The sequence below is a fragment of the Astatotilapia calliptera genome, chromosome 2 (genome assembly GCF_900246225.1).
Source record: "Astatotilapia calliptera chromosome 2, fAstCal1.2, whole genome shotgun sequence".
Lineage (NCBI taxonomy): Eukaryota > Metazoa > Chordata > Actinopteri > Cichliformes > Cichlidae > Astatotilapia > Astatotilapia calliptera.
This window is the reverse complement of record NC_039303.1, coordinates 15,468,546-15,493,794: the sequence shown is the minus strand read 5'-3', so window position 1 is coordinate 15,493,794 and position 25,249 is coordinate 15,468,546. Positions and strand designations below refer to the sequence as shown.

The following is a 25,249-nucleotide window of genomic DNA, read 5'->3' as shown; positions in this document are numbered from 1 at the left end:
GTTTCTGGGGTAGAGGTGAAAAACATTTTGCTTTGTCTTTGCTTAGCAAGAAGTAATGCAGAAGGTGTGAAAATAGGCATGCCCTGAATAGGTCGACAGGAAACATCTGGAGGCTGAGACAGCCATACACTCTCAGAAATAGGGGTGCCAAAGTGTACCAAAAAGGGTACAAATGCTTGTCGCTGGGGGTGTTCCTTTTTGAAGGACATTTCTGTACCCTTTAGGCTTGGTACATTTTTGTACCTTATGAAGTTGTACCATCTGAAGTACAATCATGTACTTTCCTAAGACATAAATGTACCTTCAAACTATAGTACAGAAATGTTCCCTTGAAAAGGGTACAATAGGGTACCTATGAGGGTACCCCCCCAGCGACAACCTATTTCGTACCTAAAGAGACAAAAATGTACCCCAATAGTCCAAAATATTTGGTTATTTAACCATTTATTTTCAATAATAGAATCACATCAAAGCATTTAAACAACCACAGGAATACATCCTTGATTACATTCGTATATTGCCATAGGACATGTCAAGAAAAATACATTCATTTAAAAAAAGTAAACAATCACATAAAGACATTAAACACCTGAACACAATGTTTTGACGGATCACACATGGCGTTGAAAAGAGTGATACTTGGAAAAAGCTGCCTGGCAGTCATTTATTCCACAAGTGATGCCGAAATGAGGCTCATGTGCGTGTACTAACCCAACATGTGTAATCATCTTCCTCAGAGTAAATGCCCTTTTTGAACATTTTGAACATTTGTGGAGTGGGGGCATATTTAATAGAGTTGGTTAAGTACCCTGGTGACACTTACTGGCAGGGGTTTGTCTCCCTGGTCTCCTATGTTGACAATGCAGTTCTGAAGAAAGACAAGTGTTTTCTTGAAGTATGCAGGGTAGGTCATGTTGAACACAAAGAAGGTGGAGAATGCTGAGATGTAGGCCTCATCCAGCGAGCAGCATGAGCAAACATCCACTCCTTCAACTGTGACAACACAGCGACACTGTCTTGAGAGGGCAGTTGTCCAACTCTTATCCTTCATTTGAATGGTTGGGTATGGACTCATGGGAGTATTCTGCAGAAGAGGAAGAAAAACATTAGTATACAGTATGTTTAAGCAATATGTGCCAAGTGGATTTTCAACAGATTCCTCAAATTACCTTCTTTTTTTTGCTGCAAAACAAAACTGTCTATTCTGATAACCTGTAAACATGGCCCCTACTCCAAACAAAAAGCTTCTTGACCAATGACTGTTGTGGTAGTGTTTGATAAGCTGCTAAAGTTTGACATAATATTCAAGGGCAAAAGCAATCACCCCTGACAGTGACAGTACCTGTGAAGAAGAATTTCCCTAAGGGGACAATAAAGGTCTATCTATCTATATAAACACCAGACAAAACCCAAGAGCACAGCAGCACTGTGGATTAACAGCAGTGTTTCCCCTACATTAGCTTAGCTGTGATGCTGAACCGCAGCTGAATTCAGCTCCATGCCAACAAAACACAGAAAATGAAACTTGTGGCCAAAGGCTATGCATTGCATCATGCATTTACCTCTCCAAGGATGATGAAATCTTCTATCTTCTCCTTGAAGATGGATGGCAAGAGGAGAAGTGCCCCCTTGAAGTCAATTCCTAGGTCATACAGATGCAAATACACTTCATTAGATTTTGATAGCATGCAAATTCCCATTAACATGCTCTTGACATGGCACTATGGTACATCAATTATCTTTGGAAGAGAGAGCAAATGAATTGTCACAAAATTTACTATTTGTATGAGGTCAAATTAGCACCTGTAATGTCTTCAGCCAGTGCATTCTCTCTTGCCTCCATGTAGACCTTCTTCAGTGGCAAATCCTTGGTCATTTGAAGAACATTTTGAAGAACAGCAGTGAAGTTTTCGCTAAAGCGGCGACAGATGTTGTCTTGGCAGGGATGCATTAAATCAACCTCATCACACAACTGGAAATGAAAAGAGCAGAATAGACAAAAGAATGACATTTTACATTGAGGATTTAAACTTTTGACATGTTTAAAGACACAGACTGGAGATAAATGTAAAGTGCTTTAACCCTTGAACAAAAATTCTAAAGATAATGAACAGATTGATTAATCAGTTAGTACAGAAAATAATAATCAGATTTAGAGACAAAAAAATCATTAGCTGTTTTCCCAATCATCTTAACAATTCTTACCCCTGCAGATGTCCCCAGGAATGGATATCTCTTTAATAGGTCCACAGTACACATTCCTTCAGCTACCTCTCGACGTCTCCATGCAAAGGTTTTTGTCATGCGGTCTTTCACCAGTGCTGTGTCAGGATGTAGCTTCTTGTGCTGATCATTTAGCACCTTGATATGAGCATCAACGGAGGCTGCATCTTCCCCCACAAAGCACGAATCCTTTGTCAAAGCAGATATCAGTATTATCATAAGTAAACTCTGATAAGTTAATGTTACTCGAAATGCGGTAATTTGTACACCAAATGCTTTGAAAAAAATGCAAAAATGTTGAATAGGAATTGCAAGTTGAGCTGACTTTTGTTAAATCAACTGTGAAGTTCCTTTTTCTATGTTAATGTTATCTGTTAACATGTTTCTTTCAATTAATGTTTACTTTTAGCTTTACAGTGAACATAATAAGACTACATATGTTACCTTAGCTCTTAGAGGCTGAGGGTGTGAGGACTTACGAGAGAGGGCTTCAGTCTCTTCAGACAGGAGCTGCTGGATTCCTCTGTGGTCCGATGTTTCTGCGTGCGTCCAAACTTTTCTTTAACCCGGTTCACTTCTTCGTTGCTGATTAGGGGAGCCCGTTCTGCTTTGAACTTTCTCTTGAGTTGGCTGTGCCAGGTGTCCTAGTTGTTTCAAATGTATATAAGTAGTTAATTATGGTTACTTTATATTAATATAATCTATAAAAGAAACAAAAAAGGAGAGGTACTCACATAACCATTTCCGTGTACATCTCTTGAGAAAGGATACTTCACAATCAGGGCTTTGATGACCTGGATGTAGTCTGAGTGGGTTGGGTACCTGTTTCAAACATAAGAAAAACAACCCACAGTACACTGATTACTCTTATCCTTTCCTGGGGGCTTTTCTGTTCTTCAATTCTTCTAATCATATTGTTATTACCGTAAATAGTATGTTGTAGACCAATGTCAAATCAATGTAGCTAAAGTTGATTTTAATTTTTTAAAAATGGGCGTGGACAAACAGCCACACCTCTCCCAAACTTCATTAATTAATTGACTGCAGTCCTGAATTATTAATTTACTCTTGAGCAAATTCGAAAATGAACACTTTGGCTATCATAGTCCAGACAAGGTCTGGAGACACAGGATGTATGGTTTTACCACTATTGCCAGTTCATTGGAACCGTGTGTCACACCAGACTCGAACGCTGGTCTCCAGATTGGGAGGCAGATGGGCTAAGCATTTGTTCTCTGCCTCTCTTACAACAGCAATATTAATATTAAGAAATTAATGTAATTATTCAGAAAGGAACCCTTACATTGTGTACTGTGACAGCATTTCATAAAGACTCCCAATTATTTTGTTTCGGTACTTCTGTTCTTTCTGGACTGGTTCTTTGAGATCCAAGTGACTCTGGACATCTTGTGGGAATTTTGGAATGGAAATAACTGCAGGCAGTCTACGGCAAGAAGGTATAGAACTGCAATACAGTAGGAAAACAGCATTAACTAGCCATTTTGCAAGCACTTAAATGCATATGCAAATTTAGACATTTATCACAACCTACCTCTGGTTTGCTTGGGACACTGGACCTTCAACTGTACCTTCAAATGGGTCGACCGGTTGTAAAGTGATGATGACTTCCTTGTAGCGGTTTGTGAAGTCTCTGAACTTCAGCTGCTTTTTGAAAGACTTGTCAAAAAGATATGCAACCATGGTCTCAGTGAGTCCACAGTCTACCGTCTCTCCATCTAAATCGTTATCTGAAATATAAAGTACAGTATGAAATAAAAATAAAACCATTTTCAAATTTAGTTTTAAAGTGACATTATGGTCAATACATAATAATAATAATAATAATAATAATAATAATAATAATAATGATAATAAGCTATCATTGTGAATCTGTCTATATTCCCCAAAAGGAAGTTACAATTAATTCTCTTGATTAATTGTTAATATAAATTAACTGGTAATATAAAAATGTAAGTAAGTGTCCCTGCGCAGACCTTACAGCTCTCATATTCGAAAATCCGACTAAGTAGGTGGAATGGTACAAATGTGTACCTTCCATTGTTTAAAATCCCTTTGAGCGGGAAACAAGTTAGATGCGATAAATTTTGCTTAGAAAACGATTTTGTTAATAGCTATATTTACATACTAGCATGTTTTGAGAAATTATTGATTTTTTTTACATTGTTGTACACGGTTCGTCACTATTTATTGATAAAACACTCGAATACCGCAGGCAGACAGACGTTGAACATTCCACCAACAGTCTAAATAGTCCACATTTGTACCTTTCTTTGTTTAAAACTTAGCTAACTGCTATCTTTCGCCCATGTTAAATCTAGCTCTTCGGACTTTTGCTAACTCTACTGTAAAATTACACGTTGTAATTTTTATAAAAACACAAAATCACACCCGACTTACCTCTAAATCTTTGCGCCTCGTCGTCTGACACATCAATGCCTTCTTCCATCAACCTTTTAAGGAGCTCCTCCGTGGATAACCCCCTGAGAGTCATTTTCTGCGTCAACGCTAGTCAGCGCGGAGGCGGAGCACTCATCGCTGCTGCCTTTTCGGCCTTTGGGATTAATGCGCGTTGCGAACTTGACACATGAAAATACAACATTGTGGTATTAATGCGCAGTTGTTTAGAAACCGTTATGCTGTCTTGGCGAACTATATTTGTAACTTACAAAATGTAGTCACCGTAACATAAAAATCTGCTTGACATTTTAACTTCCAAAGAACCTCGGTTTAACTTGATGTTGCAAATTCCATAAAAACATCACAATTAATGAACAATTCTAGGATGTAGTAAAAGCAAAAAAGTAAATGGCCAAACATAACAGTAAAATGATTTCACGTTTTTGAAAGATTTAAAACATTAAAAAATTATAACTGGAACTTAATAAAATGGAAATGGACCAGTTTTTTTTTAACATCATTTGGTTGTGCCTGCATGTCATTGTGTGTGTGTGTTTTTTAATATAATTTAACATAACTTACACAAAGGTAGGTTACAGATATTCTTTGCATCATAGGATAATTTACGTAGAGAGGAGAGGACCAACAGATTTGATTATAACATGTAGCTTTTATGAGCACACTCACATCTCATATGAATTTTACAATTAACCAGGCCCATCCAGATTTTCCCATGCTGACCCATTACCACATTCTGCCACTGTCACTGCAGTACAGGTCAAAATGGTACAGATTTGTACTTTATTTCAAATTGTACCTTTAAAGGGGCGTTTCTGGACTTTTAAAGACCAGTATTGTACTTTTAAGGGAACATTTTAAAAAAATGTACCTATAGGTACAAAAATGTTCTTCTCTCGTACCTCTATTTCTGAGAGTGTATAGGGCAAAATGTGGTTGAGCTTGTAACTGTATGTGTGCCTGCAAAATAACAGTTTTGTACAAGATGTGCTCGAGATGATCAGATAAGAGAAGAAGAGAGCTTATTAAAAGGGTGTCAAAGGTTGTTAATAGTGTAGCTTACCCAAATGAATAAAATTGCAGATTATATATATGTATAAATGATAGACCCAAGAACATGATAGGTTGAACCAAGTTTAAATAATTAAGAGAACAATTGATGAACATAATTATGGAGGCATAGCAGGGAGAGGTGTTTTGTTGATCCTTTACAGGAGATTTCCGGACCATAGCAAAAATCACGGAGCGGTTGGCAAGAATACAGGAAGGACCAGACCGAACGGAACTAGAAGAAAGGGGCACCCAAAAGAAGAACAGAGAATCGCACAGTTTCAGAAAGTTTGTTGTGTAGGAGATTAAAAGAACCGGAGTCAATTTTTAAAGAGGAAACAGGTTAACGTTATAGAGGCATTTTCCAAAGAGTGACAAAAGTAATGTAGGACCTTTTACCAGAAAAAGTTAATTATATCTGTTTGGATTCTACCGTGAGCAGTGAGGGAAGTCAGAAGTGGATTTAAACTCGGATTCTACTTAAAAAGGGGGTAATACTTAAGGGAGGACAGTTCACAGCCCGCCACAAACGTGAGGTGCTCTCTAAGAGCTTGGTCTTTGTTATATTTTAGCTATTAGTGTCACATGAAAGTAAAACTTAATGGGATAAATTAGGGTGATGTGGTAAATGGGATAAATTCCCCTGGCTGGTGTACTCCCTTAATTCAGTAGTCCAGGACTTCCTGCTCTCAACTCTCCACCTCCACTCTCCTAATCAGGTTGCTCACCAGCCCGGTCAGCTGGTGGATGCACAGCCTGACACGCCGGCCCCGACGTCTACCCGGAAACGACGTTCGCGCCTCACGTTCCTCACCGCAGTCGACTTCCCGGACATCTCAAGAGCCGGCTGTGGTGAGTAATAAGGACACTTTTTCATTTCTCACCTCATCTGCTTCTTTGTTTACAGTGGGTGGTGACACCGCCGACGCTGCTGTAAGGCAGCCAACAGTAGCTAGCGTTGCCTCATTCAGCAATCTCCACACTGCTCACTTCTTCACCATCTGTAGCAGTGCCACCTGCTACAACGCCACCCGGACCTGCTCGGCCCGAGCCGGAGGAGCTCGCGCTGCCAGCCGAGGAGCAGCTTAGCGAGCCGGAGCTGGAGCAGCTCAGCGAGCCGGAGCCGGAGCTGGAGCAGCTCAGCGAGCCACCAGCTGAGGAGCCTGCACCGCTGCAGCTCACCGAGCCACCAGCTGAGGAGCCAGCACCGCTGCAGCTCAGCGAGCAGGAGAAGCCAGCGCCGCTGCCGGTGGAGCCAGCGCTGCTGCCGGAGGAGCTCAGCTTTACCACCCCATTCACGTGGTCATCAAAGGTAAGTGCAGAATCAATCTTTACTCCAAGAGTTGTGATCAAATTTTTCAAATGAAGGGTCAGAACAGCGAAATCAACATCTGGAGGGTCGGAAAATCGATTTGTGCCAAATAAAATCACTTTTGCAATTGTTAAAATTTAAAAAAAAAATTTAGCCATCCATGACTTATCATCACTAAGACAGTCAAGGAGAGGTCAAATTGGGAGGGTATCCACATGACTAAAAGGTAAATAAGGCTGGCAGTCATTAGAATATAAATGAAATGGCACTTTGTGTTTTCGGAAAATCACGTCAAGAGGGAGAAGATTTAGCAAAAATAAAAGTGGCCCAAGATCCCTGCGGCACACCCCAACACAGAGGGGCCACAGAGGATGAAGCCGACCCCAACATACAACCCGTTCTCACTCCCGACGCGTAAAATAATGACGATTTGTCACGTCCCTTAACTTCTCATGCTGACGCCTAAGGTACCCTTCCACGTTTTTATGTTACGCTGTGGGTTGTCAATTCATTCCAATATGAACCCGCTCGCGGCGATCAGAGACGCTTCGAGCAGAGGCTCCAGCCATCCATTTACTCCAGTAATAACCCCGTCACGGCGAAACATGACGCCGTGAAGCACAATCTAACTGGAGAACCGGGGACCCTCTCCGCGAACGGGTTTTTCTCCCTAATTTAATGCTTTCTTTTAATGACATCGTTAACATTTCTCAACAAAAACACGTGAAAGTATCACTGATAATTCAACAATAAAATCGCTTCATGTTGTGGCCATCACACAGTGTTTTCCAAACTGATTCACGATCTGAAAGTGCGCAGATTTAACGTACATAATCCTTTGTTAGGTTTATTATTTTCATTTCACACGTAAAACACATTTATAGATTCATTCACCACTCTTGTTAGTTTTGGATGCGCTCGGCTCCAACCAATCAGACCAATTTACGCAGACGCACTAATCCCATAACTGCACACTACCCATAATCCTCAACCGCCATCGCTATGGAAATGAAGATAACAACAGCTTGGTGCTACCCGTTATTCCTTTATTTACTCTAAAATAATAACCAGCGATAATACGAAATTAAACTGGCCCAGTGTTTAATTATGTAATTAAAAATTGCAAATTTTAGTATTTTTTTTTTACAAATTGCAATATTTATCTACAGCGCGCCTTTAGCGACACGTCAACAGATCTTAAGCAAGGCGATTGGATGGTTTTTACTGCAATGCATCTTGGGAGTCGTAGTAAATGTATCTTTCAACTCACGGTCCTGCAGCGAAGTTTTCGAGTGGACACGAGGCAGATCCTAGCTAAGTAAGTTGTGATAAACTGTGGGTAATTTGCATGTTCACTGAAATATTAATTTCAGTGATATTAAACTGATATTAAACTTGAAATGTTTTCACAGAGCAGTCTGTGTACCAAGAGAACTACTTCTGCAAAAGTTTATTTAATTTTTTTTGTGATGTATTCTCATGTGTAAGACACTTGCTTGGCCACCCAGCTAATGTTAGTACTGCTCTATTTTAGCAATGTATCTTTTCTGTAATCAATTCAGGGTTTTTTTTTAACCCTATTCACGTAATTAACTCAATATTAATGACTTTAATCTCATAATTGATTTTTTTTTCTAAATATGGTGTAATACTGCCTCGTAATATAAGTTATTTCTTTGGTCATAAATTATTTTTGTAATCGTTTCACCAAAACAGACCTGAAATAATCCCTACATGTTCCATTTTCATTTGCAGAAATGACAAAGCCAAAAACCAAACCATGCCCTTCCTGTCAGGCCCCAAACACCTGCAACAGGAAGACATGCAGTGGATGCCTGGGCAGCCTGAACGTAAAGGAGGGATTGAAAAAAAAACAGGAACAGTTTAAAAACAGTAACTGGGCTGCCTCTGTTAAAAAAAACAGAAATGCGAGCAGGGTGGTTAATTCAGCCCAGTTGTCAGTAAGTTTAAAAGTTCTGATCTAATAGGTGGTTGGTCTGGTAGACAATTCTTTATTAATCACAGTTGTCAATGTTTTCTTGTATATCATGAAGTAAGAAACTAACAAGACATGTATATACACATAAAATATTAATTTATAAAAGAGCATAAATAAAAAAGTTATTCACATCAGAATAACATCATCACACTAAAGACATCCAACTAGAAAAAACTTGTTAAAAACTATTTTTATTCAAGCTACTTCTGATTTTTAATTTAATCGGCTATTAACTGAGAGACAAAACATTTCAAGATGGATTTTATCATACATTTACAGGTTTGGTCACCATAAATACTTTTTAACTATCGACAACAATAAAACAACAAAGATGTGAAACTTAAAGGTTTGTTATACATCAATTTGCTTACATGAAAGACTGGCTGCATGTTTTTCTTTGTTGTTCTTGCAGGTTTCAAAGCTACATGCCCTGGGCTACCAACCAATTCTGTTTCTTGGACAGTTTGACCGTAAGGGCCGTATAGTAGGGGACGTGATCACTCAGATCGAACCAGCGGAAGGTGCTGCACGTGACATCCTCATGAAGATGAGGAAGCTTTATGAACACCTTCTGAGAAGTAAGATATGCTTTGTCCATTATCTGTAACCAGCTGTCCTTATCAGATAGCCTATCCTAGCTGTCTTTGGGTGATACTCATGGTACACCCTAGATAAGAAGGCAGATCATCACGGGGTACATAGAGACAAACAAGATGGTGAGGATGAGGATAGTTAACAGTCACCAGCTATTCTATTCTACTCTACTCTATTCTGTTCTATTCTATTATTCAGCCAAGGTTCAGACCAGTAACCTTCTTGCTGTGAGGTGACAGCTGCCCTACATGTCCTGTTGCTAACATGAAAATAGTGTTATATCTGCCTTATTACCTCCCCATGTGTCGGTCACATCACCAAAGCTAGCCATACTGAACCTCTGGTGTTACCCACCTGAACAATTTTGTATGTGTGTGTGTATAGTATGGTCTTTCACACTCATGTATATACAAATGTAATTTTAAAAATCTTCACGAAAACCAGACCTGATAATTCTCTTCGAGACTTTCTAGTATAACAAATGTTATATAATGTTACCAATATGAACACCAAGATTCTTAAATAACTTATATACTTCTTAAGAGGTTACCTGATTACCTCCCTGAGGTAGTTAGCATCACCATTGTACAAAACTCCTAAGTCACAGTACTAGCTTGAAGTGTCAAATGTTATTCACTACAAAGTCAGGAAAGTAGTGTCATCCGAGGAAAAAGTCATTATCTATCTGGATTTATAGTCACACTCATTAATTTTTTAATCTACAATGTAGAAAAGCACTACAGATGTCACACTACCCTAGAGGGCACTTGTACTGAATTATTTGGGTCAGTGAGTGTGCGAGATGACTTATTTGATGCCAATATTTACCAGTTGTATCTTTAGTAAAAACTTAACTGAAAACATGCAAATCACTACTTATTATGTGTTTATGTGTACAGTACATTTTTTCAACCCATTTTAACCCTTTACAGCCGATCGGAGCGGGCACGCTCTGTTTTGCGTAACTATTTTTAAATCCTGGTAGCTCTGCAACCACTTAAGCTAGCACAATAATTTTTTTTGCATATGAAACTGGAGGAGTTGTACTTACATCTTATGCCATCAGCTTGTCCTAGGTCACAGTTTCCTTCCACATATAGCTTTGCAAAAACTGCATAAAAATCACTTGCAGCAACAAAAACATGATATTCCAGAAACACGCTTCGCCGATCCATCAGCTGTTTGTAACACTTCCTACGTCCATCAGCGCGAACTATCACATGACCGCATGACCTGCCCGAAACCGGAAGTGACGTCATTTTGCGGAAATGTAGTTTTTTACGATCGGGCCCTTATGAGCTTGTGTTTTACTTCTTATGTGTTTTAAAAAGTTATGTTTGAGTTTATGACTTTCTGTGTCGTTTCTGGGATGCTTAGGACTCATATTGCACTGCTGGAAATAGTTTATTTTGATGCATATGCTGTTATTTTGCAAATTTGCACTATAATATTTATTTTCGTTTTTCCTGCAGTATATAAAAATTGGTGTATTTCAAAAATAAAACTATGAAGACACTCAAAATAAATTTCCTGTGGTGGGAAACTAGTTTGTGTAACTTTTTTGTATTTACAGTTTTGAGGGATAAGCCTCTTAAATTTCTCTAACTAGAAATATATGTTAAAAAAACAAAAACGATTTTCAATTTTTTTGTAGTTTATTGCACTTTTTTGCAATTTATGTAATTACTATGCACTTAATGCAGACATATTATTAAAATATGGGCTATAATGGTTGTATTGATGTATAGCAACTTGAAATGCTCCCAAAAATGGCTCCACAGCATGTAAAAATATAATATAAGCTCTGGCGAACTTGGTTCTATGGTAGGTCTTAAAGGGTTAATGAATGTTTAATATTTAAAATTTTTCAGAATTACAAGCTTCACCTCCTGCTAAAAGTTCTACACCAGCAGCTGGACCATCCTCTGCTGACAGTGTCGATGCTGGACCAGTCCCAGACCCAGAGGCTCTAAACGAGGAATTTATTCTTCATTTAGAGCCTGTACCAACATCTTCCCTCTGTCAGCCTCCTGCATCCTCCTCTTCATCTCTGCTTCCTCCTGCATCCTCCTCTTCATCTCTGCTTCCTCCTGCATCCTCCTCTCCATCTCTGCTTCCTCCTGCATATTCCTCTCTGTCTCTGCCTCCTCCTGCATCCTCCTCTCCATCTCTGCTTCCTCCTGCATCCTCCTCTTCATCTCTGCTTCTCCTGCATTCTCCTCTCCATCTCCACATCCTGCATCTCCCTCAATTTCTACGGTGTACACCTCGGATGTCCCAAACAAAAAAAGGACAAGGAAAGGTTAGACGTTATGGTATTGTAAATGTACGAAACACATGACAGGTTCGTTAAGTTTGTTAAGATTTCTTTTTCTTAATTTTTGCATTTTTTCCAGTTTTACAGAACTCATGTAAATATTTCATTTGTTATTTTTCAGAATGCCGAAAACACCGCACACAGAAGATTTTCAAATATGAAGAGATAGTAGACAGGAGAGTTTTAAATGTAAGTAATTTAGCCTGCTGTTGTGCAGATTTGTTTGCATCTTTGGACTTCCCGGATTTGAACTGTGCTTGACTGAATATCCATAAGCTTTTGTATTTGATGAATCTACACTAATTCAGCCACTGAGTCAGGATTTCACTCCAAATAGGACATTAAATAAGAACAGACCACCTGATACGACCTGGTCGTGCTGCCTTCCTGATGTTTACGTTCTTTAAAGTCCTCCTGACATCGTGCTCAGAAGGAGTGATTGATGTGGAGGTGCTCCTTCCCATTCAGTAACATCTGCTTCAGTTAGTTTTGCTTGTGAGCCACAATGTAAGCAGTGTTGCTTTGCTGACATGCACTCGATGCTGGCAGTACAAGCATTGAGGTGGTTCTTATGTTTTTGTAAACTAATTGTATAATATATTGAGCCATTCAATAGTACACAAATGTTTATAAGCTCCTTTTTGTATGCAACTTGCATGTCTTTCTTAATTAATTGTTTGTTTATATCATGTTTTTCAGGAAAAAGAAGAAGTTAAAGTCAAGTGGAAGCCTTGCTCAACATGGTATGTAGTAACAACTTTGTTGGACGGGAACAGACATTCATATTGTTGATAAATAGTTATCAACTCAATTTGAATTCATGTATTTGGACTAGAGTAAATTGGGAGCTTTTAGCTATCGAGCTCCTCTTCTGTGAGGAGCTTGATAGCTGTCCACCTCCAAAGTCCATTATGAGTTTTGGAGGTGGACATGGTCAACACTTTTAAGAGTAGGCATAAGACTTTACTTCTTTATAGAGCTTATAGTTAGGGCTGGTTCAGCTCAGCCCTTAGTTATGCTGTAATAGGACCAGACTGCTGGGGGTTAGTGTCCCCCCCCCCCCCCCCCTCTCTGTCTCTTTCAGGGTTATGCAGGCTCAGTATTGGTTGAAGATGCAGTCACGTCTCCTTTTACTGAAAACTCTCCCCCTCTCCCTCACCACCATCTGTAAACATACATGTCTCAGTAATGCAGTTCATGCATGTTACTAACTAAACTTCTTCCCTGGAGTTTCTGTGCTCTCTCATCCAGCAGGTTCCAATGGATCGTGGCTGCTGCTGTGGTCCTGCTTGACATCTACTACATATATTAATACTCTCTGACTTGATTTGATTAATTTATATTACAATGAAGGTGTATAAAGCATGACATGAATATAGAAGATATTTCATCCTAAAAAATTGTCATATGTCACAACCTAAATTGTCCTATTTTGTGTGTGGTTGTCGTTGTTGTTTGTTATGTTTTTCTCCTGACAGTGGCAAAGTGTGGGATGACACATGGGAACCTGCGCAGTTTTACACACAGTAAACCAGGCACCACAGGTCGCAGAGATCGCACAGTTCACAGCTTGTAGTTCAGCATAAAAGTTCAAAATAAAATATTTACTATACATTTCAACCAGTGTCAGTCTCTGTTTCACTCTCTAATTGTGGCTTAAGTACCTAACACATTCATGAATCTGATCGATCAATAATATCTTCCCTGCACTCGACATCTCATAGTTTTACATATCAGCCAACATTATTGTCTACATCCTCATAAATATAGAAGTGACTTGCTTATTATAACATATTACAAGGTAAAGTAATACTGCACTGCACGTATAGTAAGTAACACCTACTGTGTATGGGAGCCTAAAGTGAAGTTAACTGCACCAGTACCAGCTTCAGAACATATTGTATATTATATGTTTCTACCTTTTTGTAATATGTCATGTTTAGATGCAGTGACAATTGCACATTTGGAGTTGTGGTCATATGTGGTCTTTATATACAGGGTATTAAAAAAAATTGACTTTTTTTGCTATTTTTCTTGTTTGTTTGCACAATATTATTGTGTACATATTACATATGTAACATTATTGTTAATATTATAGATATCAAAGATACAATTTGATTGAGGGTTTTCCTGTCATAATTTCAATAAAAATGCAATTACACACGTAAACAATAGGATCGAAATAAACTTTTAAAAAGTCTGTTGATCAAATGCTGATTTTCAAAACATTCTAGAGGAAAACAGAGATAAAATAATCTGAACAGTAACAGTGATTGTGGATGATGATGGAGGCTTCAATGGATTATTCTGGTTCAATCAATAGGTTCGTATCTATGACAATAATTTGATAAGTTTAACAGGTTGGTTTAGGCCTGGCAATACAGCAAATATTCACAAACTTTTGTTTTTGAAGAATGTTTATCTTTTTTGGGATGAAGCTATCTGGCAAAATGAGACAACCCTATTAACCTCATCTTTATGTCTTTTTTGTGGCTATGATACTGGATTTTGGTTTGATGCATATGCAGGTTACAGCTGGGGAATGGCAGTATGTTGTGGATTGATTTGGCATGTTCAACCACTGTTACACCAAACTCTCTCACTTATAACATGATAAAGGCCTCTTACTCAGTGTCATGGATTTTCTATACTTTTGGGGACACAGGGCCAAAGTCTGAGGCAATAACTCAGATCAAAGAAGGCAATGATTCTAAAATGGGAGTTTACTTATGTCATTATATATATCCAGGAATATGTGCCTGAGGATAGTTGTCATGAAATCAATATTAAATCAAAGTATTCCTTAATTACCACAGCTGACACGAGTTCTCCATAGCTGCCTGCTGTCTCAGGATCTGTCTCCAAAAAGGACCAGGGAGCGCTAACATGTTATGTTCTAAACTGATGAAGAAAATGCACATTAAACATAGTATAAACTTACTGAGTGAAGTAATGTCAAGAGGATTCCTTTAGCTCCTATTGGGTTGGTTCCTTGATCAATGCAATACAGAATCATTAATCTGGTTTTATGTAATGTCCTCAAAACATGTCAAAATGAGGCTCACTAGTCTGTGTGGCCTCCACATGCCTGTATGACCTCCCTACAACACCTGGGCATGCTCCTGATGAAGTGGCAGATGCTCTCCTGACGGCAAGCATGTCTGGAGTGCAGGCAGGGCAGCTAAAGCATGGCTCCTTGCACATCCTGTCCACCTCAAACTTTACAGCACTCCACTCCAAGAAACTTTTACTGAAGGCATCAGCTGATATTCGGCCATTCTTTTACATAGAGGACATACAACAGAATATTCAAGGACAGTCATCATAAACATTGATTTGCACAATTTCCTTAAACTTAGCAAATTTAGAAACTCACCCTTCCAAAATGGGCTGTTCGTTCATCCAGCATTTTGACAAATGCCTTGAGTGACATCCCTGGTGCAGCCTTCTTAATGTCATAGAAAGACTGAAAGACATCCATTGAAAACAGGGTGCAGAAATTTAAGGTGCCAGGCCAATATCCACTACCCAGGATGTCTTTAACTGAGGGGGACCACATTAGGCCACAGCTGGTGCAGCTCACCACTGGCAGTGCAAGGTTATAACGGCCTTTAGAAAGGATAAGGATAAATTCAGTCATGGCTCAAAGCATTCATTTTTTTCATGTTGTTTTCAAATCGGTCTGGTAAATCCAAATGACCTTTGACAGGTGCCCACATATACTGCGGGCCGAGGGTAATTAAAACCAAGATAGCAATGCACAATTTGCAATAAAACCTCCAAACACATCTATTGTGTATGTAGTGTGTGACAAAAGGGCAACTTACCATTTATGGTTACAAGAGCCACAATTGCGTCGGGTGAAACCTCAACCTTACCTGCTGGGCAGTCACACACATGGTCTGGCCTTTGCACAGGCAACAGCCGAACTAACATTAAAACACACAATATATATAAAAAGAATTAGAAATTAACTGATACACAATAAATATACAATAACAGCACCCACTCATACTCATACATAGCAAGAAATGCATAAGACTTCAAAACTGTACCTATTGGCTTGTGAAACTCTGATGAAGGCTGCAAAAACCCTCCTGTTACTGCCTCTCTGTTGTGCAGGACAAAGCGTGTGTGAACTGCAATATCACAGTCAGCACAAAGGAATGGAAGAGGCAGGCAGTCCAGACACCTCACAACTACTTGTTTGCCACACTGACACACACGGTGTGACTGTGGATCCAGAGTAGCTAACATATTGTCTATAAGACAAGGCCTGGCCTCTTTCCACTTTTGCGAGGACACCATATTTCTGATCGCCCAGTGAGTAGCAGCTGACTCAGACGACGTCTCACAAGTCATGGCTGCGTCCTCTTCTCCATCCTCCAACAACTGAAGGAGCTCCTGACGAAGCACCTCAGTTCCATACACTAAAAGAAAAAAAAATAAAGAAAGGAAGAAACTCTTCCACAAAGTGAAAAACACTCTAGGCAGTATGTTTCTTAGGACTCCACAAAAGCCCTGCACAACTCAACTATAACAACAAATATAAAAGTAAACAGAAATCACAATATATACAAGAAGGTAAAGTACCTTTTGTTGGGTTGACACTGGCAACATAACTAGGTTCTTCACGTGGACATTGATGCTGCTCTCTGGACACGGGGGGGGGGGGGGGGGGGGGGGGGGGGAATGAAGAATATTTACTTACTGAAATTCTTTGGTGAAAATAAGTTGTGAGATAAAATCAATGGTTGTGTGAACACTGACCACGTGGCATGCAACTAGTACTTCGACTGGTTGATGGTCTTTGAGGAATAAAAGCTCCCTGTCTGTCACGTTTTTTCCAGCGCACTGGTCTTGGCTGAGGTTCACTCTGTGCATCATTCTACGCAATTAACAAGGAAAAAAGGGAACACCTAAAATACAGTCTATGATTAAAGCAAAGATTATCAAACATGTTAAGTTAACCAACTTAATTTGACATAAACTTTAAAAAAAATTCAAATAACATAACGTTTACTCCGTACAAAATATTAGACAAGCATGTTCCCTCTTTAACAACTGTTTCCACTAAAAATGTTACCTGCATATCTTGAAGGAGTTCGTCAGCAGCCTGAAGCTCTTCCTCCAGCTCGGGATCTTCTGAATCACTCATTTTCAAGCTAAAGAGGAAAGAGATTTTTGCAGAACTCAGTGACATAAACACATAACTAACGCAATTCAAATGATTTTCAGTCTTGGCGCTCCGGTTAATGTTAGCAATTAACGTTAGCATCATCAGTTTGTAAAGAGCTAGCAGAACTCTTAGCGCAAAAACTGCTTTACGCACCATGTGAGGGTATTTTGCAGCACACAAGTCCTTTAACGTTTGTAATAGATTTAATCCATCATCGTTGGATTAAATGGCTAATGCTGCAGTAGACACGTGTAGTTGTTACCTAGCAAGCATGCTGACGGTAGCTGTAGCCATTTTTAAATACATTACACCGTTTCCGAGATCAGTCACCTCTGTTTGTTTGAAGCTTTTATGAAAAAACAAACTTTGAAACACACATCAAGGTATTACTTTAAATATATGTATTTTTTACATACTTGCATTAGAATCAATCAGTTCCGCCTCATTTTCTTATTCTTATAAATGGGTCTCTCCGTTCTCCCATCAGCCTTTGCTTACACAGGTTGCGTCTGATTGGCTGGAGCCGAGCGCATCCAAAACTAACAGGAGTGGTGAATGAATCTATAAATGTGTTTTACGTGTGAAATGAAAATAATAAACCTAACAAAGGATTATGTACGTTAAATCTGCGCACTTTCAGATCGTGAATCAGTTTGGAAAACACTGTGTGATGGCCACAACATGAAGCGATTTTATTGTTGAATTATCAGTGATACTTTCACGTGTTTTTGTTGAGAAATGTTAACGATGTCATTAAAAGAAAGCATTAAATTAGGGAGAAAAACCCGTTCGCGGAAAGGGTCCACGGTTCTCCAGTTAGATTGTGCTTCACGGCATCATGTTTCGCCGTGACGGGGTTATTATTGGAGTAAATGGATGGCTGGAGCCTCTGCTCGAAGCGTCTCTGATCGCCGCGAGCGGGTTCATATTGGAATGAATTGACAACCCACAGCGTAACATAAAAACGTGGAAGGGTACCTTAGGCGTCAGCATGAGAAGTTAAGGGACGTGACAAATCGTCATTATTTTACACGTCGGGAGTGAGAACGGGTTGCAACATAACACGAAAGCTCCTGTTAGACAGATATGATTCAAACTACAACAGTGCCAAGTCAGAAATTCCCACACAATCGTGAAGGCGAGAGATCAATAGATTGTGATGCACTGTGTCGAAGGCAGCAGTCATGTCCATTGAGACCAGCACTACATATTTACCACAATCAGTAGCTACCAGAACATCATTCATAACTCTTACAGGGGCTGCCTCCATACTGTGAAAAGGTTTAAAACCGGATTGAAAAATTTCTGACAATTGCAAGTCGTTCAAGTAGTCCATCAACTTAGTATAAACAATCCTTTCCAAGATTTTTCTTAGAAAAGTTAGCTTAGAGATAGTTCTAAAATTTGACAAGACTGCCAGGTTTCTTAAGCAAGGGATGTATAACCATGTGCTTAAACTCACTAGGTACGCGACAAGACAAAATGTGAGGTCCAATAATAGGAAATGCCTTTTGGAGAAAGCGGGGAGGAACCACATCATTCGGAGAATCACACGGTTTAGCATTTAACACTAGTTTCTCTAAATCAGGCAGAGCAATTGGTTAAAAAAAAGAAAAAAAGTATGCCAAGTATGCCTAGGCATTATATCAGTATACCCCAGTAATCATGTTTCAATAATGGTAAATGCCTCAAGATTCACCATCGTAAAAAAAAAAAGGACACATGGTTTACTGGCTTCAAACTTAATTTTCAACAAGACCTAAGCTCTAGCTATTAAATTTGAAATCTATTTAAAATCTGCATCTGTGTTTCATGACCCTACCATACACCATTTCCAGTGTACCATGCGGGCTAGCTTTGCAATACCTTAGATCTTCATCAGTACAACAGCAAGGATGTGGATATTGGCTTGACCCAGTGTATTGGACTACTGACCAATGAGCCAGTTTACCAGTAACTCGGAAGGCAGAGTAAGGCATCTGCTGATCGAAAGGTTGGTGGTTTAATCAGTGGCTCGAGTCTGTATGCCAAATATCCTAGGGCAAGACATGATCCCCAAGTTGCTGTCTGATGAATCTATTGGATTGTGAGTGTTAGATAGAAAGCACTTAAGCATAGACAAAAGTGCTTGAATGAATGGATGAATGAGGCATATTGTAAAAAGTGATTTGAGTGTCCTAGGGCCCCACCAGTCATGAAGTCACCGAGTTTACAAAATTGCCATTGCCATTATAAATGCACATTGCTACTTCTTTTTCTTTCTGCTGTTCCATTTAGGAGTCACAACACCTCCATCACCCTATCCCCAGCATTGTCCTCTGTGGTACCTACTCTCTGCATGTCCTCTTCACTACATCAGTGAACTTTCTCACTTACTGCCTTCAAACACAATTCCCCCCTTTCCTCTTCCTTTGTCTTCGATCAGCAGTGGCACAGTGTCCACTGGCACCTTGTTGGCCGCCAGCACCAGAGCCCATATCTGTTAAGATGATCAGCATGTTTGATTTGGGAATTATTTTTTATTGAATACCCTTCCTGACACAACCCTCCCTATTTATCTAGGCTTGGGAACACCACTAGGAATACAATGGCTTGTTTCACTTCATTAGTTGAACCTGTAATGTACCAGTCTCTCAACAAATGTGGATTCAGAGTCCACCACTGCCATAGTTTTACTTATCTGGCAAAAAGAACAATGTTGTATCTGAAGGCTTCCCAAGATATTGTGAGATGTGTACAGTGTTGGCTACTACAAGTGTTTTCAGTTGACATTCTATTAAAATTCAGGATATTTCACATCTTAAAAGGACCAGTCGCCAAAAGGCAGAAATTGAGGAAGTTATAATGTAATGCATGCTGGAATGGGTTCAGCAGGAGTCTTGACAATGAAGAGGCACTTCAGTCAAGGGTAAACTAAAAGCATTAGAATCTTCACAAATATCATAAGGGAGCTCAATTGGGTTTTCATTACTGAAATTGACCTGGAACACATCATATCATCCTGCAACATACAGCACACTAGCTCACAGACTGTGTGTGAACAAGTGTAATAAGCAGTGTAAAAAGCAGAGCACGTATAAAGTCTTAAATGGTTTCTGGCATGTCCTGGTTAATCAGTGTCCTCACAAACTATTAACCAAGGACTGGATATCTAAACAATGTGAGGACCTCATGCATAGTTGAGTGTATACTTTGTTTTCTGCTACTGATGATAAGGTGAAGCACATATGAAAATTAAAGTCCGGCAATTTAACATGACAGTCAATTTCACAGTGCTTGAATTTCTTATTATAATTTTATATATTTTTTCCTTCTACCCACATTAATATACTCAATTTGCCATTCACAAGCTTCATTGAAAATAAGTCCGTGTGCATTGAATTGTATCTACCGTCTTATTATTGGATAACTAATTGTGGATGTTATAAATAACTGAGTAATGCTCTCCTCCTTCATCAAAGAAAGCAACATCTAAGTACTGGGCAAAAGTCTTGAACTACCCAGCATTATATTTACCTTCAAGGAAGCCCAATTTTCATGTACTTTGGTGATTATGAAGAGACAAAAAGACACGGTAACTGTTGAGTATACAGTACTGTTACTGTGCCAAATTCTTGAGCCAACCCTTCTTTATATTTTCCATCCATGGAGCCAGACTTGTTTGTAATTCCTTTAAAGTGGTATTGGGCAGCAGTTCTCCGGCCTTTCTGAAGGTCATTCAAATTTGGAAACTGTCTGCTTTTAGACTTTTTAGTTCAGTCCTTGCATCTTACGATTTTCAGAGGAGTGCTTTCTTTTGTTTGTTTGGTCACCCACTTAACACTGACCTATGAATTATTAATTATTAAGCATTAAACAAGGCAAATAACTGAATAGATGGACCAGTGTTGTGTCAACACATAATAGATAATGTAGGAAGGAGCCAATTTTAAATTTGATCTATTGGTACTTTGTTACAAGTGCCGTATTTATCCTGCTTTTTACCTTTGGTTTAGAAAGGTATTTTAAAAAATAAAGGTTATTATTACTAGAAGTCTGTTGCAAAAACATAAAATGTATTTCATAAAATAGTATTTTTGTTGGTGCCCATGGTCGTCTACATGCCCACATCTGTGAGCAGTAGCAGCAGAAAATGCCATTAAGCTTTACAATGTGTTTGTTGCTTTTGCTACATGTAACGTGTTACATATGGCTTGTGTTCTATGTCCTCTGTGCTGTTTGTGTTATTTTCAGCCTCCATAGGAACAAATGTAAAATTCTTTGCTCTCAGCAACTGTGGCAATGCTGTTTGCTGTACACACATTTTGATAAGCAGACTACTATGCTACATTATGAGCCAGGAATGGCGATTTTAATGCTGATGGGTGGGGGGTTGTTTTGTTTTTGTTTTTGTTTTTTTGGGGGTGGGGGGTTGTCATGTTATATATACCTAAAAGGGTATGTATAACATGATAGACCGGTACTGTTCATAGCTAATATATTTATATATATTTATTTATTAGTTAATATTGGACGGGCATGTCAAGACTATAAAAAACATCAAACACCAGCACTTACTCACCTACAAACTAACAGGTTTGCAGCCATAGCTCATCCACACACTGTATTCTGACAGTACTTTTTTGTCACTGTGGTAACTTCTCTCACACACCAGGAAAGCTTCATTTCACTCAGCAAAGTAATTAATTTAATTTAGACTTAGTAACTTACACGCTGGTGCAATTAAGCTGTTGTTTTGTTATTGTTTGATTTTTTACATTAATTTCTGTTTTGTTGTCTTTTGCCATAGCTCAGAGCCCTCCATGAACCTGGCATACTGCACTGTGCTTTGACTTGAAGGTTTCTCCAGATTTGTGGCTGATATGATTGAGTCACTGTAGTTTGGTGCTCAGGTTAGTTTTATTACACAAACAAACCGGGAAGCAGCTAACTGCTGTATGTCAGTCAAATTATCCTGTGCTGTCACTGGTAGTCACTTGAATTGCTCACTTTTAAGCTTGCACGTTTATCTTGGGATCTCTGGATGCCACATTGCTATGAATCACAGATATATTCATACTAACTAACGTTAGCATGCATAACAAGTAGGATCCACTGAAGGAATGCTAATATATACAAATAACACATTCATGGATCCCCTTTTCTACCATCAGTGAAAGCAGAAGAAGAATAGTGAGGATGGGGAGATAACCTTTATAATGATGTTAGGTTGTGAGGAAATCTGGAAAGTGACGCTGCTCTAGGAAAACGTGTATTTGCAACAGTGCCTGTTTTAATACCATTTAGAACTGCAAGAGGGCCAAAAGGTAGGTAAGTTTAACCATGGGCAAAAGTGAATGTTACGTCCCCACTTAAAAGTCTAGGCGATGAGGGTGGGGGACAGTAACAGTTAGATCCAGGTGGAATGAAAAGAACGCCAGGCAGAGGTATTTAACATAAAATAGATCTTTATTGTAGGCAAACACCTCAATAATCATGTAATGGCAACAACAAAAGGAGACAGCACCGCTGCTTTAATAAGAAATCAGGGAGGTCAACCCAAAGTGGTAATGACCACTCAACAAAGAAAGCAACAATAAGGCTTCAACAGAAAGAGACAGCAACGCTGCTAACAAACAATATCCAGGCAGGCCACACAAACTAATGAAGGCCGCCGTCACTCATGGGCAATCACTGCTCAGTTAAGCACTACTCACACACCAGAGCCACACACCAGAGCCACACACCAGAAGGCTGGTCACACGCAGCAGGCTGTTCCACACCTAAGTCAGTAGCACACTCTGACCAGCACAGAGGAAAACCACCAGAAACCTCTCCCTCCTCCTCCACACTGCTCTTCTCCAGCTTATATCACCCCTGAGGGTAATTGGTTGTAATGAGAGCAGATGAGCAGCAGGTGTGACCTAAAGGAGAAGGCAGGAGCAGAGAGAGACAAGGGGAGGGGCCAGAACGAAGGAGGAGGAGAGGGAGAAGACAACACCACGCCCACACACTCCCACAGCCTCCCAGGATGTAACAGTGAATCAGTAAAGTTTTAAAAGAAAATATTTAGTGAAACTGTTAATTTTGTAGATCTTGTGAGATTATCAAAATTCTGAATTTTTTTTGCAGTGATAGATAATCATGTAGCTTTCCTGTGTTTCCCTCTTAATGTTATTATTTAGGTTAACATTTAAAACACAGTTCTTTTTCTGTTGCAGTTTTTAAAAAATAAATATTACATCAGTAGCTCAGTACAGAGACCGCTAGTGAGGCCTCACACTTACATATAACATAACATAGCACTTAGTGCTACAGAATCAGGTAATTCGGGGGATATTTGCTTTTCAGCAAACTAAACACTCCTACATATGCCTGAAGCTACAGTGTGTTTGAGTCTGTGTGTAATCTCAACTTTTAAAACAATGTATTCGGCACCTTTCAGACATTTCTCCGTGTGTGTGTGTTTGAATAACTGAATAATGAACATGGTGGCGGCGTGTGTTTGTGGGCTAGTAATAATTTGAATAACAGCATGTGTGTTCGCACTTGTTAAAATAAACATCCACCTTCCTCTCATCTTTCAAATGAGTGCACCTCCTTGTTTGTTGCATGGAAACATTAGGCAGTAATTAGCCCCACTGTGCTGTGCAGGGCTGCATACATGTGTGTTAATGGCACATTGATTATTAAACTGTTTTTTTGTTTTTTTGTTTTTGTTTAACAAACTAATAGAATTTTTCATTACTGAAGAAACCTTCCAGTTGTCTTCAACTCTTTGCAAAGAGCTCATAAAGATGTCCATGACCAACAGTTAAAGTCAAGAAAAGCAATTAAAACATGCCACTTCTTTCATTTAACAGTGGCCATATTTCTCACCTAATCAGGTTGGTTTGTGCTGTTGCTATAACCTGGTAGCTCTGGGTTACAACTTAAACCCTTCCCTGTGCATAGGTTTCTGACCCAAAACCAGATTTTAGCTGTCAAAGATAAAACATAGGCTACCACCAATTTAGGACGTTTCCAGGCATAACACATGCAGTAAGGAAGCAGGCTAGTACCAGTATGTTGAAAAAGGATGTATTGTAGCATCAGTAAGCTTTATTTAAAATTAGGCAGAGTTGGAATAGAAAAACTCCACAAAAAATGACAGAGACGTTTTTATAAAAGGAGTTGTTTGTTTTTACTGTTCTGAAGGAGTCACTGCTTTGAAGACGCTTTCTCAGGTAAAAGCTTTAAAACACAGCCTAAGGCGTAAAGCATTAAGATGGCTTCCTGCAGGATACCTCCATCCTGACAAGTTATTATGCGTCTTTTATTTATTCCTAACTGAAGATTTATGTAAAGCTGTCACTGCATGTATTATATTGAGAATGCGTGCACAGCGAGATGCAGGCCAATGTTTAGTTAAAGGTCCAAGCCATTTTTCTTAATGCAGTGATGATCGTGTGTCCAATACGCAGAGATGGAATTGTTTGTTTTTGGAATAGTCTCTGATTCATTTCACTATTGTGTTACTACTTTATCTCCTACTTGAAATCTGTCAAAATGCACAAAAGTGTGCAGTCTTCAGTTGCTGGATGTCTTATGACATCTGTTTAGCTTGGAACTGCACATCTGAAATACCGAGCTCTTGTCTGTTAGAGCTCAGTAAGTTCTTGGAGTCCGTCTTTCCACAACCCTCTGAGGTCTAGGTTATCCCTACCGCTAAGCCCTGAGGGCTGGGTCTAACCGAGTGTGAGTAACAGTCAAAGTCATTGTCAATCAAAGCTCAGTGAACATAAATACATGTTTTATGCCCCTTTTTGACACATTTGAATATATTGAATTTAACCATCAACAACATCATGGTACACTACTGGAGCCATTTGTTTCATTTTTGCTGGGAAAATAGAAAGGGATGCAATGATTTCATGAAACATGCAAAAACACAGTATGCAAACCACAATCAGTGATTGTCTCTGAAAAGGTGTGATTCCCATCCTTCCTTACACTGTATTAGGAGCATGTGTGGAATCATCGCTAAAAAATGAAGCTGTTTCCAAACCCAGATGTTATTCCACGGTGAATCTGACAATACAGTTCTGTGTTCATTGTGTTAAGTATTCACTCTATTGTCTGTCCTGGCCTCTGTTTATTTATCACCCAGCCTGATGTATG

General features: G+C 39.2%; 1 protein-coding gene and 2 long non-coding RNA genes across 3 annotated transcripts; 1 reads left to right on the top strand and 2 right to left on the bottom strand.

The window, feature by feature from the left end:
- Positions 1–738: 738 nt before the first annotated feature.
- LOC113028178 (sterile alpha motif domain-containing protein 3-like) lies at positions 739–3,327 on the bottom strand. Its single transcript, XM_026178240.1, has 7 exons — positions 3,290–3,327; positions 2,958–3,045; positions 2,703–2,867; positions 2,206–2,412; positions 1,804–1,972; positions 1,563–1,642; positions 739–1,084 (listed from the first exon to the last, which is right to left on the bottom strand). Exons 1-7 carry the CDS (start codon positions 3,325–3,327, stop codon positions 788–790), a joined length of 1,044 nt encoding a protein of 347 aa, XP_026034025.1. The 3' UTR covers positions 739–787.
- Positions 3,328–8,904: 5,577 nt separating this feature from the next.
- Positions 8,905–11,679, top strand: LOC113028981 (uncharacterized). The gene is made up of 3 exons (XR_003273321.1): positions 8,905–8,982; positions 9,433–9,598; positions 11,486–11,679. It is a non-coding gene; the product is annotated as an uncharacterized LOC113028981 (long non-coding RNA).
- A 4,111-nt stretch (positions 11,680–15,790) lies between these two features.
- On the bottom strand, positions 15,791–16,586 carry LOC113028974 (uncharacterized). Its single transcript, XR_003273318.1, has 3 exons — positions 16,525–16,586; positions 15,987–16,361; positions 15,791–15,860 (listed from the first exon to the last, which is right to left on the bottom strand). It is a non-coding gene; the product is annotated as an uncharacterized LOC113028974 (long non-coding RNA).
- Positions 16,587–25,249: the final 8,663 nt, after the last annotated feature.

Excerpts from the sequence above, each read along its gene's own strand:
- LOC113028178 (XM_026178240.1), bottom strand. The coding sequence starts at position 3,327 with ATGATAGCCAAAGTGTTCATTTTCGAATTTGCTCAAGA. Across the intron at positions 3,046-3,289 it reads ATTTTCGAATTTGCTCAAGA|GTACCCAACCCACTCAGACT; the intron begins GTAAATTAATAA and ends TGTTTGAAACAG. Across the intron at positions 1,085-1,562 it reads ATTTCATCATCCTTGGAGAG|AATACTCCCATGAGTCCATA; the intron begins GTAAATGCATGA and ends CCTCTTCTGCAG.